Genomic DNA, 18,199 nt, shown 5'->3' on the forward strand with positions numbered 1-18,199 from the left:
GATCAAAGGTTAGTGCTGCATTTAGCTGTCTTCTGGGTTTTTGTGACATTATATGCTAGCTTGAAAAATGGGTGTCTGATTATTTCTGGCTTGGTACTCTGCTGACATAATCTAATGTTTTGCTTTCGTTGTAAAGCCTTTTTGAAATCGGACAGTGTGGTTAGATTAACGAGAGTCTTGTCTTTAAATAGCTGTAAAATAGTCATATGTTTGAGAAATTGAAGTAATAGGATTTTTAAGGTTTTGAAAATCGCGCCACAGGCTTCAACTGGCTGTTACGTAGGTGGGACGAATTCGTCCTGCCTAGCCCAGAGAGGTTAAATAATAAATATATTTTAGATTTTAGATTCTTCAAAGTAGCCACCCTTTGCCTTGATGACAGCTTTGCACACTCTTGACATTGTCAACCAGCTTCACCTAAAATGCATTTCCAACAGTCTTGAAGGAGTTCCCACATTCTGAGCACTTGTTGGATGCTTTTTCTTCGCATGCCGGTCCAACCCAACTCATCCCAAACCATCTCAATTGGGTTGAGGTCGGGTGATTGTAGAGGCCAATTCATATGATGCAGCACTCCATCACTTTCCTTCTTGGTCAAATAGCCCTTACACAGCCTGGAGGTGTGTTGGGTTATTGTCCTGTTGAAAAACCAATGATAGTCCCACTGAGCGGAAAGTAGATGGGATGGCGTATCGCTGCAGAATGCTGTGGTAGTCATGCTGGTTAAGTGTGTCTTGAATTCTAAATAAATCAATCACAGACAGTATCACCAGCAAAGCACCCCTGCACCATCACACCTCCTCCATGCTTCACAGTGGGAACCACACATGCGGAGATCATCTGTTCACCTACTCTGCGTCTCACAAAGACACAGAGGTTGGAACCAAAAATCTCAAATTTGGACTCATCAGAGCAAAGGACAGATTTCCACCGGTCTAATGTCATTGCTCGTGATTCTTGGCCCGAGCAAGTCTCTTCTTCTTATTGGTGTCCTTTAGAAGTTGTTTCTTTGCAGCAATACGACCATAAACGGACAAGCCTGTCATGGATCCCTCCGGAACTTTCATCACGCACACCTGTCCCCTATTCCCACTGATTAGTATTTGTATCTATCTATGTGCCCTTTGGTTTCCATGGTCTTGTCAATTATTGTTACTATGTGTGTTGGTGTGTGTGAGTAACTGTGCTGTGTGTTTGGGGTTTCGTGCCCTTGTGGATTGCGCAGGTGATTACGGGTCTCATCCCGTGCGTTAATCATTGTGCGTGTGTGTTATTTATTCAAGGCACTCCTCGCTCTTTTGTTTTGAGTTTCAACCCTGTGTGTTGTGTACGTGTTTGTTTGGTCTTCGTCCCCGTGCCTTTTCCTCGACATGTCATAATTTGGGAGAAATAACCCTATTACGCATTCCTGTGCCTGTCTCCTGAATCCTTTATACCAGCGTGACAAAGCCACCATGACAGCTACAGTGCCAAGAGATCATTCCTTCAAAACAAATGAGTCTTCTAAAGAATGTGACAGTGAATAACAGGAAAAGATGCAGTGTTTATGGAAGGGTTCGCTAACAGGGCTCCTAAACATTCCTCCTCTGAGATTGAGAAGGCTATCTAAGCCTTATCCAAGGCGCTCAATGCAAGAACCATTGTATGAGAGCCAGGAAGAACAATAGAACTACCCAAAAGAGGAATGTATTGAATCAAAAGGGGAATGAAAGAATAGTCCGGGTCAGGAATGCGGTGAGCGGCAAGTACATTCTTGACAGGAGGTAACAGCCTACTTCCTCCTATTTGTTTTGGACTTGGCAGCAGTCGAGCTATGGCAATGCAGTGCTTGAATATCAAATTCAAACAGATGGGCTTGGTAAAATCATTAAGAGATAATCTTGCTGAGTAAAGCTTAACCTGTCTCAACCACCACTTTAATTAAGAAGTTGTTATATTCCAAATATAGTCTTATGAGTTTTATCATTAAATCATTTACTTATTCATTACCATATTATACAAGAAGAAAAAGTTAATTCAAAAGATGAATAAAGCATTTTCATTTCTAGGAAACCTTTACAACACTTCAAGTAAAGTATTAGCAAATATTTTACCCCCTAGGGCTCCCAGACAACAATAGACTGAGCCATGGCCTCCCTCGTGAACTTCATCTCTGTCTCATCACTGATGATGCCTGAAGACTTGAAGAAGACAGTTGCACTGTGCTGTGGGTATGTCAATTAAACCTAGATGGCCATGACAGGTTCTGTCTCCGGCCTAACTCCAAACCAATCCCTCGCTCCCTATCCCTAGGCCCCTATTGACTCAAGCAGATCTAAAAGGCCTGGCAAGGACTAATACCACATTGTTGATACCTATCCAAGAGCTATATGAGGAGAAGTCAAGGGTTTAGGGATAGGGCCAAGAGATTGATTTGGAATTGAGCCTCTGTCTGTCTCCATGGTTGTGCCATTGTGCCAATGGGTAGCGAACACACCAGAATACTGCACACTCACAACACAGTCACATTTCTCCCATCCCATATGCTCTTCTCCAGCCACAGAATGCAGCCTGAGAATGAGTTATACTTAATGGATTTTATCATTGATTCCACAGAACATTAAAAAGTCAGTGTTCAAACCCACGGTCAGTGGGAGGGAGATTGAAACAAAGTCCTTGTTCAAGCGTGGTGGTTTTTACATATGCAGAAGGCAATGGCTCCTTTTCAAGGTGATACATTCTACCTGCCTTGGTAATAAACCGAACAGAAATGTCTGCAATTTCCAAGGTGGGACTGCATAGGGATAACACACACCAAAGCCTGGTTAGCACGCCCTTGCTCCAGTGAATGTGACTCTCCATGTGACTCTCGGGAAGAGGTTCATCTTAGAGGTTAAGATGTGAAACAAATGGATGTGTCACTAGCATTTTGAACTGTAAGTAAAAGCCCTGCTCCACATTGCTCATAGAGCTGTATAACTATGGTCATCTCTATAAGAAAAAAGTAAATAGATCTATTTAAGGTGGAATTGTTGTGAATGCCATATTTAACCAACTGGAGTGGGAAGGTTATTGAGAGGTGCGTAGTGGTGGGAGGTATTGCTTGACCATGTCCCCACATGACTTGCACACAAAGACACACACACACAAGTTGGATGGGGTATTGATCAGTGTTGCCCTTTGTAGGTCAGCTGTAAGCATTAACCCAGTGCTGACCTTCCAGTCTAGGAGGGGTACATGCGGCTAGTCTGTCTACTTCAGTTTAGGTTTATGGAAGAGTCACATACTGCCGCAAATACACCGTATTTGATATTTGCTTTATGCTGCTTTATAAGGGGTTACCTGAATGACAACATAACATCATGCTGTATGGGTTGATATAGATAGCGTTCTGTATAATCTAAATAACACAGTAATCATGACCTTACTGACCACACGTACACACACTAACACCCCCCCCCACACGCACAAACATATCTTTACGGGCCATTGATAGTGAATCCATCAGTGGCTGTGGATCATAGCGCTCGCTGGCTGAGCTCTGACTACTGATGAATGCAGTGTTGCTGCGTCTGGAGAGTCCTTAGCTAGTCAATTCACATAAGCAGAACAATCAGCTGGAGACGCCTGAGGACATTACGGGGTCGGCCAGCGTGACGAATATGAAAAGTGCAGGGGACGCAGCTCCGGGGGCACTCCATTACAAAAATCCAGCTAACATTCCTTATTGATGGAGACAGTGATGAGGGGGAGTCGGGACTCATTTATAAGATGAGCTGGAGTGTGCTTTCTGCAGAGGCTACACCACTACCCCCACTCTGACATACAACCTTAACTCTATGATGACAGTCAAAACATAGAGATGATGAAGATGCTAATAACATTCACAACCTGGGTATAGAGTTAAACCTGTAAAGCCAATTCATGGTGAGAAATGCCTCTGAAATTTAGCAGGCATGATGATCATGTATGTCAGGGTTAGAACTGCAATACACTCACAGTAGGCAACTACACACAGTTCAGACACACAGCAGGACAGACTAGTGGCCAATGCCCCATCTAGCAAATACTCCATCTAGCCCGAGAAATCTACAGTCTAACATAAAGGAATGTGACATGCCCCACACTGGCAAGCATATTTCATGCTCCAGGTCCCCAGAGCAATGAGGGTTGCACTTTTGGGAGTGTGTTTGGAGAAGAGCGTGACAGACAGTGACTGATAAACAGTCCAGTAGGAAAGATTAGCTATTTTCCCCAATCGCATACCTATCAAATCTACTCGCATCACCCTAAAAGCCAAATCTTGTCTGTCGATTGTATCAGCCAGACTGGCCATGGCCAGCACACATCTCAGTGGTGTACGCATGTCCATTTTTTTATCTCAGGGACTAGTTAAAGAAAGACAAATTGAATGCAGAAAGGATATGTACACGCTGAGTCATTTATACTCCCAAATAGTGAAGGTTTATTTTTGATAAACTGAGCATGGCGGACTGCGTTGTGAACCATTGCTAATGAACTATTAAGAGGGGTGCAAGTGTAGCATTCCAGAACTTTTATATAGAAATGTATTGTGTAGAACAGATATGATTGTCTTTCAGGTACAATAGGGAATCATGTCAGCACTATTCATTACATTTCTATCTGCAATGTTTAACAAATTTACCCCTGGTCTATAGCGCAACCGGCACCTATTCTCTCTAGTCTCGACCCTCACTCCCTCACTCCCGACTGTAATCCCTCCACACTGTTCACAGTCAGCTCCCATTTGTGACAAGCGTGACAACACAAACACTGGGATTAAAGTCATTCTGAGCCTACAGATGGACTGATACGTTGGAACTACTTTTTAACCACAGTGACATTGTTGTCATGGGGATTAGGGAAAGAGGATTCCATAATATGACTGTGCTCCTATTATAGAATTAAGAATTAGAATACTACAATGGACATGAACCTTCTTATGATGGGACAAAGGTCAGCCATGTTGGTCAGGGAGTTGGTTAACTATGGTTTGCCAGTGCTGTGATAAGAAATTGTGAAAAACAATGAATGTGAAGAATGTACAGTGCATTTGGAAGAACATTCAGACCTCTTGACTTTTTCCAAATTTTGTTACGTTACAGCCTTATTCTAAAATATACAGTGGGGGAAAAAAGTATTTGATCCCCTGCTGATTTTGTACGTTTGCCCACTGACAAAGAAATGATCAGTCTATAATTTTAATGGTAGGTTTATTTGAACAGTGAGAGACAAAATAACAACAAAAACATCCTGAAAAACGCATGTCAAAAATGTTATAAATTGATTTGAATTTTAATGAGGGAAATAAGTATTTGACCCCCTCTCAATCAGAAAGATTCCTGGCTCCCAGGTGTCTTTTATACAGGTAACGAGCTGAGATTAGGAGCACACTCTTAAAGGGAGTGCTCCTAATCTCAGTTTGTTGCCTGTATAAAAGATACCTGTCCACAGAAGCAATCAGATTCCAAACTCTCCACCATGGCCAAGACCAAAGTGCACTCCAAGGATGTCAGGGACAAGATTGTAGACCTACACAAGGCTGGAATGGGCTACAAGACCATCGCCAAGCAGCTTGGTGAGAAGGTGACAACAGTTGGTGCGATTATTCGCAAATGGAAGACACACAAAAGAACTGTCAAATCTCCCTCGGCCTGGGGCACCATGCAAGATCTCACCTCGTGGAGTTGCAATGATCATGAGAACGGTGAGGAATCAGCCCAGAACTACACAGGAGGATCTTGTCAATGATCTCAAGGCAGCTGGGACCATAGTCACCAAGAAAACAATTGGTAACACACTACGCCGTGAAGGACTGAAATCCTGCAGCGCCCGCAAGGTCCCCCTGCTCAAGAAAGCACATATACATGCCCGTCTGAAGTTTGCCAATGAACATCTGAATGATTCAGAGGACAACTGGGTGAAAGTGTTGTGGTCAGATGAGACCAAAATGGAGCTCTTTGGCATCAACTCAACTTGCCGTGTTTGGAGGAGGAGGAATGCTGCCTATGACCCCAAGAACACCATCCTACCGTCAAACATGGAGGTGGAAACATTATGCTTTGGGGGTGTTTTTCTGCTAAGGGGTCAGGACAACTTCACCGCATCAAAGGGACGATGGACGGGGCCATGTTCCGTCAAATCTTGGGTGAGAACCTCCTTCCCTCAGCCAGGGCATTGAAAATGGGTCGTGGATGGGTATTCCAGCATGACAATGACCCAAAACACACGGCCAAGGCAACAAAGGAGTGGCTCAAGAAGAAGCACATTAAGGTCCTGGAGTGGCCTAGCCAGTCTCCAGACCTTAATCCTATTGAAAATCTGTGGAGGGAGCTGAAGGTTTGAGTTGCCAAATGTCAGCCTCGAAACCTTAATGACTTGGAGAAGATCTGCAAAGATGAGTGGGACAAAATCCCTCCTGAGATGTGTACAAACCTGGTGGCCAACTACAAGAAACGTCTGACCTCTGTGATTGCCAACAAGGGTTTTGCCACCAAGTACTAAGTCATGTTTTGCAGAGGGGTCAAATACTTATTTCCCTCATTAAAATGCAAATCAATTTATAACATTTTTGACATACATTTTTCTGGATTTTTTTGTTGTTATTCTGTCTCACTGTTCAAATAAACCTACCATTAAAATTATAGACTGATCATTTCTTTGTCAGTGGGCAAACGTACAAAATCAGCAGGGGATCAAATACTTTTTTCCCCTCACTGTATTAAATAGTTTCCCCCCCCCCCTCATCTATCTACACACAATACCCCATAACAACAATGCAAAGAAATCAGAACCTTTACTCATTAGTTTGTTGAAGCACCTTTGGCAGAGATTACAGCCTTGAGTATGACGCTACAAGCTTGGCACACCTGTATTTGAGGAGTTTCTCCCACTCTTCTCTGCAGATCCTCTCAAGCTCTGTCAGGGAGGATGGGGAGTGTCGCTGCACAGCTATTTCAGGTCTCTCCAGAAATGTTATATCGTGTTCAAGTCCGGGCTCTGGCTGGGCCACTCAAGGACATTCAGAGACGTGCTTTGTCTTGGCTGTGTGCTTAGGTCCGTTGTCCCAGACTGAGGTCCTCAGCGCTCTAGAGCAGGTTTTCGTCAAGGATCTCTCCTTACTTTGCACCATTGATCTTTCCTTCGAGCCTGACTAGTCTCCCAGTCCCTGAAAAACATCCCCACCACATGATGCTGCCACCACCGGGCTTCACATTAGGGATGGTATTGGCCAGATGATGAGCGGTGCCTGGTTTCCTCCAGACGTGACGCTTGGCATTCAGGCCAATCTTGGTTTCATCAGACCAGAGAACCTAGTTTCTCGTGATCTGAGACTCCTTCAGGTGCCTTTTGGCAAACTCCAAGAGGGCTGTCATGTGCCTTTTACTGAGGAGTGGTTACCGTCTGGCCACTCTACCATAAAGTCCTGATTGCTGGAGTACTGCAGAGATGGTTGGCCTTTTGGAAGGTTCTCCCATATCCACAGAGATTAACACTGTCAGAGTGACTATTGGGTTCTTGGTCACCTCCCTGACCAAGGCCCTTCTCTAGATTTCTCAGTTTGGCTGGGCGGGCAGGTCTAGGAAGAGTCTTGGTTGTTCCAAACTTCTTCCATTTAAGAATGATGAGGCCACTGTGTTCTTGGGGACCTTCAATGCTGCAGACATTTTTTTGAACCCTTCCCCAGATCTGTGCCTCAACACAATCGTGTCTCGGAGCTCTACTGACAATTCCTTCAACCTCATGGCTTGGTTTTTGCTCTTACAGGCGCTGTCAACTGTGGGACCTTATATAGACAGGTGTGTGCCTTTCCAAATCATGTCCAATCAATTGAATTTACCACAGGTGAACAACCAAGACCAATCAACTTGTAGAAAGATCTCAAGGTTGATCAATGCAAACAGGATGCACCTGAGCTCAATTTCGAGTCTCAGGGCAAAGGGTCTGAATACTTATGTAAACAAGGTATTTCAGTTTTTTTAAATTTTTAATACATTTGTAAACATTTCTAAAAAACAGTTTTTGTTTGCGATTATGGAGTATTGTGTGTAGTGATGAGGATTTTTTTTATTTAATCCATTTTAGAATAAGGCTGTAACATAACATATTGTGTAAAAAGTAAAGGGGTCTGAATACTTTCCGAATGCACTGCATCGCTGCTACAACGAATTAGCAGTTAGTCAGGTATAGATAGTCCTAAAAATACCACCAATGCCAGAAAAAGCTCTAGTCAAATTACAGAGACAAAAAAATACAATTTTAGAAAATAATTACTCCAAACGTTTCCTGTTGTATTTACAATGGAGGCAAATGGATGCACTAATGAGTATTTGCTTTACAGCTAAGGTGAGAGAGGAGATAGACATTACTGTTTTATTTTTCATTCCTCTCCTTGACAGATTATTATTCCAGGCAGAGTGCCTAGAATGAGATTGGGTTGTATTGGGTCAGGGAATAATTACTTCAGTGGGCAATGTGCTGCAGTAGAATAGTCATTTGAAGAGGAAATTGATGTTCTGCTTGATCATTTTCTATATGCTATGAAAGTGAAAAACTAATCTCAGATGGCGGTACTGAGCCTTGCCACTCTACAAGCTCTGATTCTGTGTCTCTCACTTTTGTCGGTGTTATTCGTATGGAGGTCTACAAGTTTACACAAATATAGTCATTTGTAACTAAAATTAGCAAAAAAAGAAACATCCTCTCACTGTCAACTGCGTTTATTTTCAGCAAACTTAACATTTGTAAATATTTGTATGAACATAACAAGATTCAACAACAGACAAACTGAACAAGTTCCACAGACATGTGACTAACAGAAATTGAATAATGTGTCCAAGAACAAAGGGGGGGTCAAAATCAAAAGTAACAGTCAGTAGCTGGTGTGGCCACCAGCTGCATCAAGTACTGCAGTGCATCTCCTTCTCATAGACTGCACCAGATTTGCCAATTATTGCTGTGAGATGTTACCCCACTCTTCCACCAAGGCACCTGCAAGTTCCCGGACATTTCTGGGGGGGGGGGAATGGCCCTAGCCCTCACCCTCAGATCCAACAGGTCCCAGACGTGCTCAATGGGATTGAGATCCGTGCTCTTCGCTGGCCATGGCAGAACACTGACATTCCTGTCTTGCAGGAAATCACGCACAGAACGAGCAGTATGGCTGGTGGCATTGTCATGCTGGGGGGTCATGTCAGGATGAGCCTGCAGGAAGGGTACCACATGAGGGAGGAGGATGTCTTCCCTGTAACGCACAGCGTTGAGATTGCCTGCAATGACAAGCTCAGTCCGATGATGCTGTGACACACCGCCCTAGACCATGACGGACCCTCCACCTCCAAATCGATCCCGCTGCAGAGTACAGGCCTCGGTGTAACGCTCATTCTTTTGACGATAAACGCGAATCCGACCATCACCCCTGGTGAGACAAAACCTCGACTCATCAGTGAAGAGCACTTTTTGCCAGTCCTGTCTGGTCCAGCGACAGTGGGTTTGTGCCAATAGGCAACGTTGTTGCAGGTGATGTCTGGTGAGGACCTGCCTTAAAATAGGCCTATAAACCCTCAGTCCAGCCTCTCTCAGCCTATTGCGGACAATCTGAGCACTGATGGGGGGATTGTGCATTCCTGGTGTAACTCGGTCAGTTGTTGTTGCCATCCTGTACCTGTTCCGCAGGTGTGATGTTCGGATGTACCGATCCTATGCAGGTGTTGTTACACGTGGTCTGCCACTGCGAGGACGATCAGCTGTCCGTCCTGTCTCCCTGTAGCGCTGTCTTAGGCATCTCACAGTACGGACATTGCACTTTATTGCCCTGGCCACATCTGCAGTCCTCATGCCTCCTTGCAGCATGCCTAAGGCATGTTCACACAGATGAGCAGGGACCCTGGGCATCTTTCTTTTGGTGTTTTTCCAGAGTCAGTAGAAAGGCCTCTTTAGTGTCCTACGTTTTCATAACTGGACCTTAATTGTCTACTGTCTGTAAGCTGTTATTGTCTTAACGACCGTTCCACAGGTGCATGTTCATTAATTGTTTATGGTTCATTGAACATGCATGGGAAACAGTGTTTAAACCCTTTACAATGAAGATCTGTGAAGTTATTTTGATTTTTACGAATTATCTTTGAAAGACAGAGTCCTGAAAAAGGGACGTTTCTTTTTTTGCTGAGTTTACTTAACATCAGGGAGAAATCGTTTGGAGTCCACAACATCCCCACATATTTCAGTTACCTGTGGAATTACTGACTAACAACATACCTGGGCAGTCACTGCCTACAGCTGGGAATACACCCGGACATGGAAGCGAGCCGGAATACTCTACCGGCCCCCTCTGCCTGCCTTGCTATTATCAAACGTCCGATCACTCGGGACTCTGCCGGTTTTGACCATCTACCGAGCCAGCAGGTCAATCAAATTCTCTCTAAAATGAATAGACGGTGGTATTTGTTTCATGATTAATCAGCGCTGGTGTGCCAACTCCACAGTACATCCACAGGGATACCTTCAGAGCGTCATGTACCACACTCGATCAGTACATAGACACTGATGTCATACATCTGGTTCCGTATAGAGATGTGTATTCCCACAAAAACTGCAACGACATGCGACAACAACAAGCCATGCTTCTCAAAATAGCTATCTTTACTACATATGGAAAATAACTTTGTAAAATATGAACTTCAAATCAGCCAAATATGAACTGTGCTCTGCAATAAGGAAGGCCAAAACAAACCAACAAAAAAAACTAGAAGCACAATTCACTGCCAATGACTCCAGATCAGTCTGGAAAAGCTTACAGGAGATGACAAATTGCAGAAAACTGACCTTCCCCCTTCAAATGAGCACCCCTCCCAGATAAACTCAATATGTTGTATGTGCGGTTTGAGGAAACAAGTGCACAGACACTCAACCCCCCACTTCAGGTATCTCCCCTCCCACCAGCATTCACCATAAAGGAGGATGAGGTCAGAACTGTTTTCAAAAAGCAAAACATAAGGAAAGCAGAAGGGCCGGATCAATTTGCCCAGCTGTGCTCCACCACTGTTCAGAACAACTGGCTCCAGTGTTCACTGACATTTTTAACACTTCCTTATGCCAGTGTACAGTACCACAGTGTTTTAAAGTATCCTTCCTTCTTTATGTCCCCAAATCACCCAAAACAACCTAACTCAATGACTTCAGACCAGTCGCCCTGACATCTGTGGCCATGAAAGCATTTGAAAGCCTAGTCCTGGCCTACTTAAAACCATGCTCATCCCCATTGATGGACCCACTCATTTGCCTACAGAGCTAATAGGTCTGTTGAAGATGCTGTCAACACAGCACTCCACATTGCAATCTCTAGAGACACCTAACACCTACTCACGCATCCTGTTCATAGACTGTAGCTCGCCTTTCAATACCATCAATTCCCACAAACTACTCACTAAGCTGTAGGACTTGAAGTAACAGCCATTACCAGACAACTACCAGCAAACAATATTTGCCAACACTAGGATGAAAGAAGAGTCAGGGCACATCATCTTCTCATGAATGACTGAAGACTGTTTCCTTCATGCTATTTGGCATAGCATTTGCTCGGTCACACAAATTATCTCTCACTATATAAAATGTAAATGTGTGTGTGCGAGCGTGCATGCGTGCGTGTGTATGTTTCTGGGTTGTTCAAACACAACCTTTTTCCTGGTGCCAAAGGCTAATAGAGCTAGTTGTGTATTTATAGGTTGGGGCAAACATGAGGGCAGCAAACTCTGTCCCCTTTGATATTTAATCAAAGAGCTCTGTTTAAGTCTACACACATACACACACACACACACACACACACAAACAAAGGAAATTGTGCCAACAAGTCGACCTTCCATCAAACATGAATGATAAAGCAGCCTTTCTTGGCAGAAAAATGTGTGATTAGTTGCTCACACTCACAGGCCTTTGAAATGTCCAGCCTTGAAAAGAATATACTATCAAATACATTTTTTCCGAGCCTTGGCAAAATAATCTCAGTAGCATCTTGAAATCCCTGGAAAACTCTTATTTTAATGAGAATAGTGCCATTTCTGTTTCCAGCAAAGATGAAAACATTGGTAGTTCAGACGCACAGAACACCTGCGAATGAATTTAGTGCATAAGTCGCACAGTAAGGAAGTCTGTCACTGCTCAGTTTTTTGTCACCTTTTCAGAGAGGTGTATTGTGGTAGGGAAACCCTATGTCTCTGTGTTTCGTCAACTAAGGTAGAGTTAATGGAAAATAGCAGGGGGCATACCGAAAGTCAGTGGGATGAATGTTAAAAGCCACAATGACCAAATACTTCTCGTTGGTGTAATAGAAATGTGTTGAACCAATGTTCAGCAACGCCTTTTGCTTTAAAACTACATGGAAGAATTGAAGGGTGGTTGGATACTGGACTATCCACTAAAAAAGTATCCTTTGTCTTACAGTAAAGAATAGTAGAAAAGGTTCAACCAAGAATGGCATGTGAAACGGTTCAACACAATCTAATGAAAAATACTTAGACTAGATTTTGCCCATCACTGCTTCACCAAAACATGTCCAACTATCTAATAATAATAAAATGGCTGTAGATTATACACTGAGTATACCAAATATTAGGAATATTAGGAACTGGTTTTGTATTGAGAACCTGTTGCCCAGTTGCCTGAACTTTACATAAAAACACATGTGAACTACTAAATCACATGAGAAAGGCAGGCCATTCTCTTAGCCCTTCACAGTATCACACAGAGGGTCTGCTGCATCTACCCACTCCACTGACAGTCATGTAATTACAGAGGCAGGATCAGGCCACGCTCATAATTACACAGTCACACTGGACACGGCCAGCCTGCTGTGAAACACACACACACACGCACACACACACACACACACACGCACACACACACACACACACACACACACACACACACACACACACACGCGGTCACTTAAAGAGATAATGATACAGGCACCATAGAGCAAATCCCCCTCTCCACTACACCTTTTCAGATTGAGTGATTGACAACTATGACATGGTTTACATAGTAGGGGATGATCTCTTGGAGCAAATCCATTTGAATTCAATCATTTTTTTACAGCACCCCTTTTCATTTGAACGAAACCTTCCATATTTGCCCATTGTAGAAGTGCTCAGAAAGGTGCGATTTTGCATACCATGAGACATCCATGTCTTCATCACTGTAAACATTAGATTGATATCATTTAAAAGCTTACTTTTATTTATTTTAAAAAATAATGTTTTTTCAACTTTAAGGTCACTGGTTTTAATACCTGAGCCAAGAAGGTGAAAAATCTGTTTGGATGTGCCCTTAAGCAAGGCACTTAACCCTAATTTGTTCCAGGGGCTCTGTACTAATATGGCTGACCCAATATAAACAATACATTTCACTGCACCAATCCGGTGTATGTGACATTACACACTTGTACTGTACATGTATGAAATACCGTAAAACAATTAAAAGCCGGGTCTCAAATAGCCGCCTGTCCCTTTTAATAGCCGGCAACCACACACATTTCAGCAAATAAACGCCTGTTTCAAATAAACCCAGGTCTAAATTAATTGTTTACAAGGTTACCATGAATTGTTTGGAAGGTTTAATGTTTGTTTTGTTAGATAATTCAGTAATGACTCTGAAAAAATTATGGCAATCTTTTTATCGCCAGTAAGAAACTGCTAACCTTTGGCTGCAAACAGCGGAATACTTCTAGCTAACTGGCAAGCATGTCACGCCCTGACCTGAGAGAGCCTTTTTATGTCTCTATTTAGGTTTGGTCAGGGTGTGATTTGGGTGGGCATTCTATGTCCTTTTTTCTATGTTTTTGTATTTCTTTGTTTTGGCCTGGTATGGCTCTCAATCAGGGACAGCTGTACATCGTTGTCGCTGATTGGGAGCCATACTTAGGTAGCCTGTTTTTCCGTTGGGGTTTGTGGGTAGTTATTTTCCTGTTTAGTTCTTGATAACCTGACAGAACTGTTGCTAGTCGTTTTTTGTTTGTTGTAAAGTGTTCATTTTTTCTATTAAAAGTCAAGATGAATACATTCTCCGCTGCACCTTGGTCCCATCTTTTCAACGGCGTTGACACATAAAAACAGTCAACAACTTTGGAAGTACAGACCCCAAGAAATCAGTAGATTTCTGGCGAAAATGCACAGTCAAAGAGATGAATAATTATTCTGTCAAGAAAGTAATTTTTTTCTCGAAATTGAGGCATACTAAGACAAAAGAAACGTGACATAGTGTGTAAATCATAACACAGTGCAGGAAATGAAGAAATTGATAAAAACGCTGGAAGTGAATGCTGGAATTAAACAATTAACTATGCAAATGAGCAAAAGCTGTGTGCATTAAGGAAATAGATGCCTGGCTCAAATATATGCCTGGCTCAAATAGAAGCCTGGCTCAAATAAGCACCTGTTGTGTCCAGTGATTTAAGCAAATACACACCTGGGCTATTAATTGAAGTTTTACAGTAGGACAAATATAAGTACCCACCCAATTATTATAGGTTAAAAATGAGTCCATCCGATATGATGCTTTTGTGGTGTACAACTATATTTATAGTTACCACCTATCCATACAGGAACTCATGTCCCCAGGCAATCAGAGATCAATAATATCTGGCTTTAGCTCTAGACATGGTTGCTTCTAGGTCTACTCTTGAAAGTGACACCACCACTAAAGGTAGACACAGAATAGCTTATCAGTGAGTTGTCTTTCACAAAGAGGGTATTTTAATAACGACACATAGAAGAGGTGACCTGCCCTTGAGCCTGACACTTTGACCTGTCATTTCCCCATAATGCCTGTAAGATCCGACAGCTCTTCACACAGATGCTGTCAACTCATAGTTCAAAACAGTTGCGGCCAAAATAATATTTAATTTCAATTCAGGAATTGAACTGGAATTTCAGTTGACTTCCTAAATTTAAATGGAATTCAGCCCAACACTGGTCACAACTAGTGTGGACTTTCAACCTTTACATATACTGTACTAAAACGAGACTTGACTAAGCTAGAGTAGATTGGACTAGATTTGAGATAGAGGAGTTTAAAAGGGAAAACTGATCTACATTGCCTATCTGAGACATTTGTGATGAGTATTCAAAAAATATGTGAGATGCTATTGGGGCACTGTTAGCATGAATGCCTCATAATTAAACACAACTGCTAGTATGTAGCCACACCTTGGATAGAAGTTAGGCTCTCGGAAGCAATGAATACCGTTGAACGTGTTTGTTTGTTTTGCTTAGGCGGCAAGAATGGTGTCAGCGACCACACCCTGTGGCTAAACCAGCAGGAATTACTAGATGTGTTGTCACTGCACAGCTGAGTATGTTACTCAACCTACTAGCAATGCTATTGGGACACTCCAATAACCATTATAACTGCCACCCTAAACAGTATCAGCCTCAGGTGGAAGCAGTGGGGATTCAAGTACAGTAGCAAATGAATACTATGCTCTGACGGTTAGCAGATAGCCCCTATATGGATGGCACTGAGCTGATTTTGGCCTGCATGGTTTGGAATTGATCAGAGGATTGTAAGCAGATCTGACCAGGTCAGTCCTGAAACAGAGGCGTTCATCCACTGAGGACTACAGTACCCATGAACCATCAAAGTTTAAAATGTACGTGCCCTATAGACAATGCTGTCACACACTGAAATACACAGAGCGTAAAATACGCATTCACTCTCAGAGAAATGTGAGCTCAATAACCCTAGATGCAGCACTGTTAAAATTTTTTTTAAAACAATGCTGCCTTCATGATTCAGGCACAAACACAAATGTACCGTTGTTACGAGAAATTCAGACACATTGCTGTACAAATAACCAAGGACAACACTGAGTCACCTATTCACTAACCCATGACAAAAGGTCTTTAGAAAACAAAAAACACTGCCTGAAAGAAATGCCTTTACTAAACAACCCACAATGAATTCTGCCGGTGAATTGCAATTAGACAAAACTCATTCAACCATATCCAAACAATGTTTTTTTATAATGTAAAATGTGAAGATATTCTACCAAGTTGGTATAGGTACACCTTGTTGTCAGTCAGCCTGACACAACTACAGTTTGTTTTAGTGTTGACGTTGGCTCTAGGGTGGCATAGTTCACTCCCATGTTCAAACAACAACAAGCCGTGAGGTCATAGCTAGGTAAAGTAACTGAAAGGTTCGACAATGAGTGGCAGCCGGCAGGTGACTGAACATCCCACATTACATTTTTACCCACATGTGAACTCACTGTTTCTGAGTTTTAATCATACACAAACACAAAAGCACAAACAGTGCTTAAAAAAAAACAGTCCCACAGGTCTCCGCTGCAGCCCACCATTCAAAACAGTCAAAATTCCAGGCCTCACCAAAAGCCTCAGTCACAAGCTCCATTCCAGTGTCAGTGTCACTTGAAGCTTTTGGCTAAAGGTTACTAGTCAGGGAGAGCGATGACAAGCAGCCACACTCTTCCACTACTCCACTCCTCCTCCACTCACCAGGTTTCCCCTCCTCCCTGTCCGACTTCATCCCCTCCTCACAGGAGAGTTTTCCCAAGGATTCCACTGTCAGGTCTGGGCTGGGAATCTCACAATAGACAACAGGGGAATCTGAACAACACTCCTCAGGCAAAAAAACACTCTTCTTCCACTGCACTGTGTCCAGGAAATCAGGAAATACTTCCAAAGATTGTCCCTCCTTCTCTCTTTTTCTTGCTCTCTATGAGCTTCTTTCTCTCTCTCTCGCTCTCTTTCTGTACCTGTTCAAAGAGACTCCCACAGGTTTAGAATTACATATTCCATTCCTCCCCTCCCCCTCAGTTCCAATGCTTCACTGGGGGGTGGAGTTAACTAGAGCTGTCACTATTTTCCACACACACACACACACACACACACACACACACACACACACACACACACACGTTAGGGGAGGAGTTATGGCAAGGTGCGGTCTTGTAGTAGGCAGGTGAGAGCGTCAATGTGTGTGTCCTCTCACGCAGGTTGGCCAGGCAATGTAGCTCAATTAAAACAGAGCGGGTCTACAAGTTGCTTTCAAGAACCCAAGGCATTCTGCCTTATCTATAAGCACTGCTTACCAGTGGGACCATGTGAACTACTGCTCTGTTTTAACATTTAGAAACGATGTGGTTTTCGAAACATATGGAACTTATCTTGTTTATTTTAAATAAATAAAAATAGGGGGTAGATCAGCTTTAATATTGCAGATAGATTGTAGCTTCCATCAGTGTAAGTGCATAATGTTTTTGTAAATACACACGCACACACATACATATAGTACCAGTCAAAAGTTTGGACACACCTACTCATTCCAGGGTTTTTCTTTATTTTTACTATTTGTAGAATAATAGTGAAGACATCAAAACTATGAAATAACACATATGGAATCGTGAAGTGACCCAAAAAAAGTGTTAAATAAAGATCTTATCTATTTTTGCTAACTTTCTATTAAAATGTATTGGAGTTAGGTAATTTCTTTCTTTTGGGATATCCTCTCTGGGCTAGGCGGGACGAATTCGTCCCACCTACGTAACAGCCACTTGAAGCCTGTGGCGCGATTTTCAAAACCTTAAAAATCCTATTACTTCAATTTCTCAAACATATGACTATTTTACAGCTATTTAAAGACAAGACTCTCGTTAATCTAACCACACTGTCCGATTTCAAAAAGGCTTTACAACGAAAGCAGAACATTAGATTATGTCAGCAGAGTACCCAGCCAGAAATAATCAGACACCCATTTTTCAAGCTAGCATATAATGTCACAAAAACCCAGAAGACAGCTAAATGCAGCACTCACCTTTGATGATCTTCATCAGATGACAACCCTAGGACATTATGTTATACAATACATGCATGTTTTGTTCAATCAAGTTCATATTTATATCAAAAACCAGCTTTTTACATTAGCATGTGACGTTCAGAACTAGCATACCCCCCGCAAACTTCCGGGGAATTCGCTAACATTTTACTAAATTACTCACGATAAACATTCACAAAAAGCATAACAATTATTTTAAGAATTATAGATACAGACCTCCTCTATGCACTCGATATGTCCGATTTTAAAATAGCTTTTTGGTGAAAGCACATTTTGCAATTTTCTAAGTACATAGCCCAGGCATCACGGGCTAGCTATTTAGACACCCGGCAAGTTTAGCACTCACCAT

The 18,199-nt window shown here is 42.6% G+C and overlaps 1 protein-coding gene across 4 annotated transcripts in view; it reads right to left on the reverse strand.

The window, feature by feature from the left end:
- The window catches only part of LOC106572161 (kazrin), a 229,862-nt gene that overhangs the window by 63,075 nt on the left and 148,588 nt on the right, over positions 1-18,199 (reverse strand). Inside the window, exon 1 of one of the 4 annotated variants that reach the window (XM_014146071.3) lies at positions 16,512-16,801. The exons of the other annotated variants lie outside the window; for them this stretch is intronic. Coding sequence (XP_014001546.1) covers positions 16,512-16,542 — 31 coding nt within the window. The 5' untranslated portion in view covers positions 16,543-16,801. Of the gene's footprint in view, positions 1-16,511; positions 16,802-18,199 lie in introns of those variants that run through there. 4 annotated transcript variants of the gene reach the window in all.

This window comes from Salmo salar, chromosome 15, assembly GCF_965601325.2.
Source record: "Salmo salar chromosome 15, fSalSal1, whole genome shotgun sequence".
Taxonomy (NCBI): domain Eukaryota; kingdom Metazoa; phylum Chordata; class Actinopteri; order Salmoniformes; family Salmonidae; genus Salmo; species Salmo salar.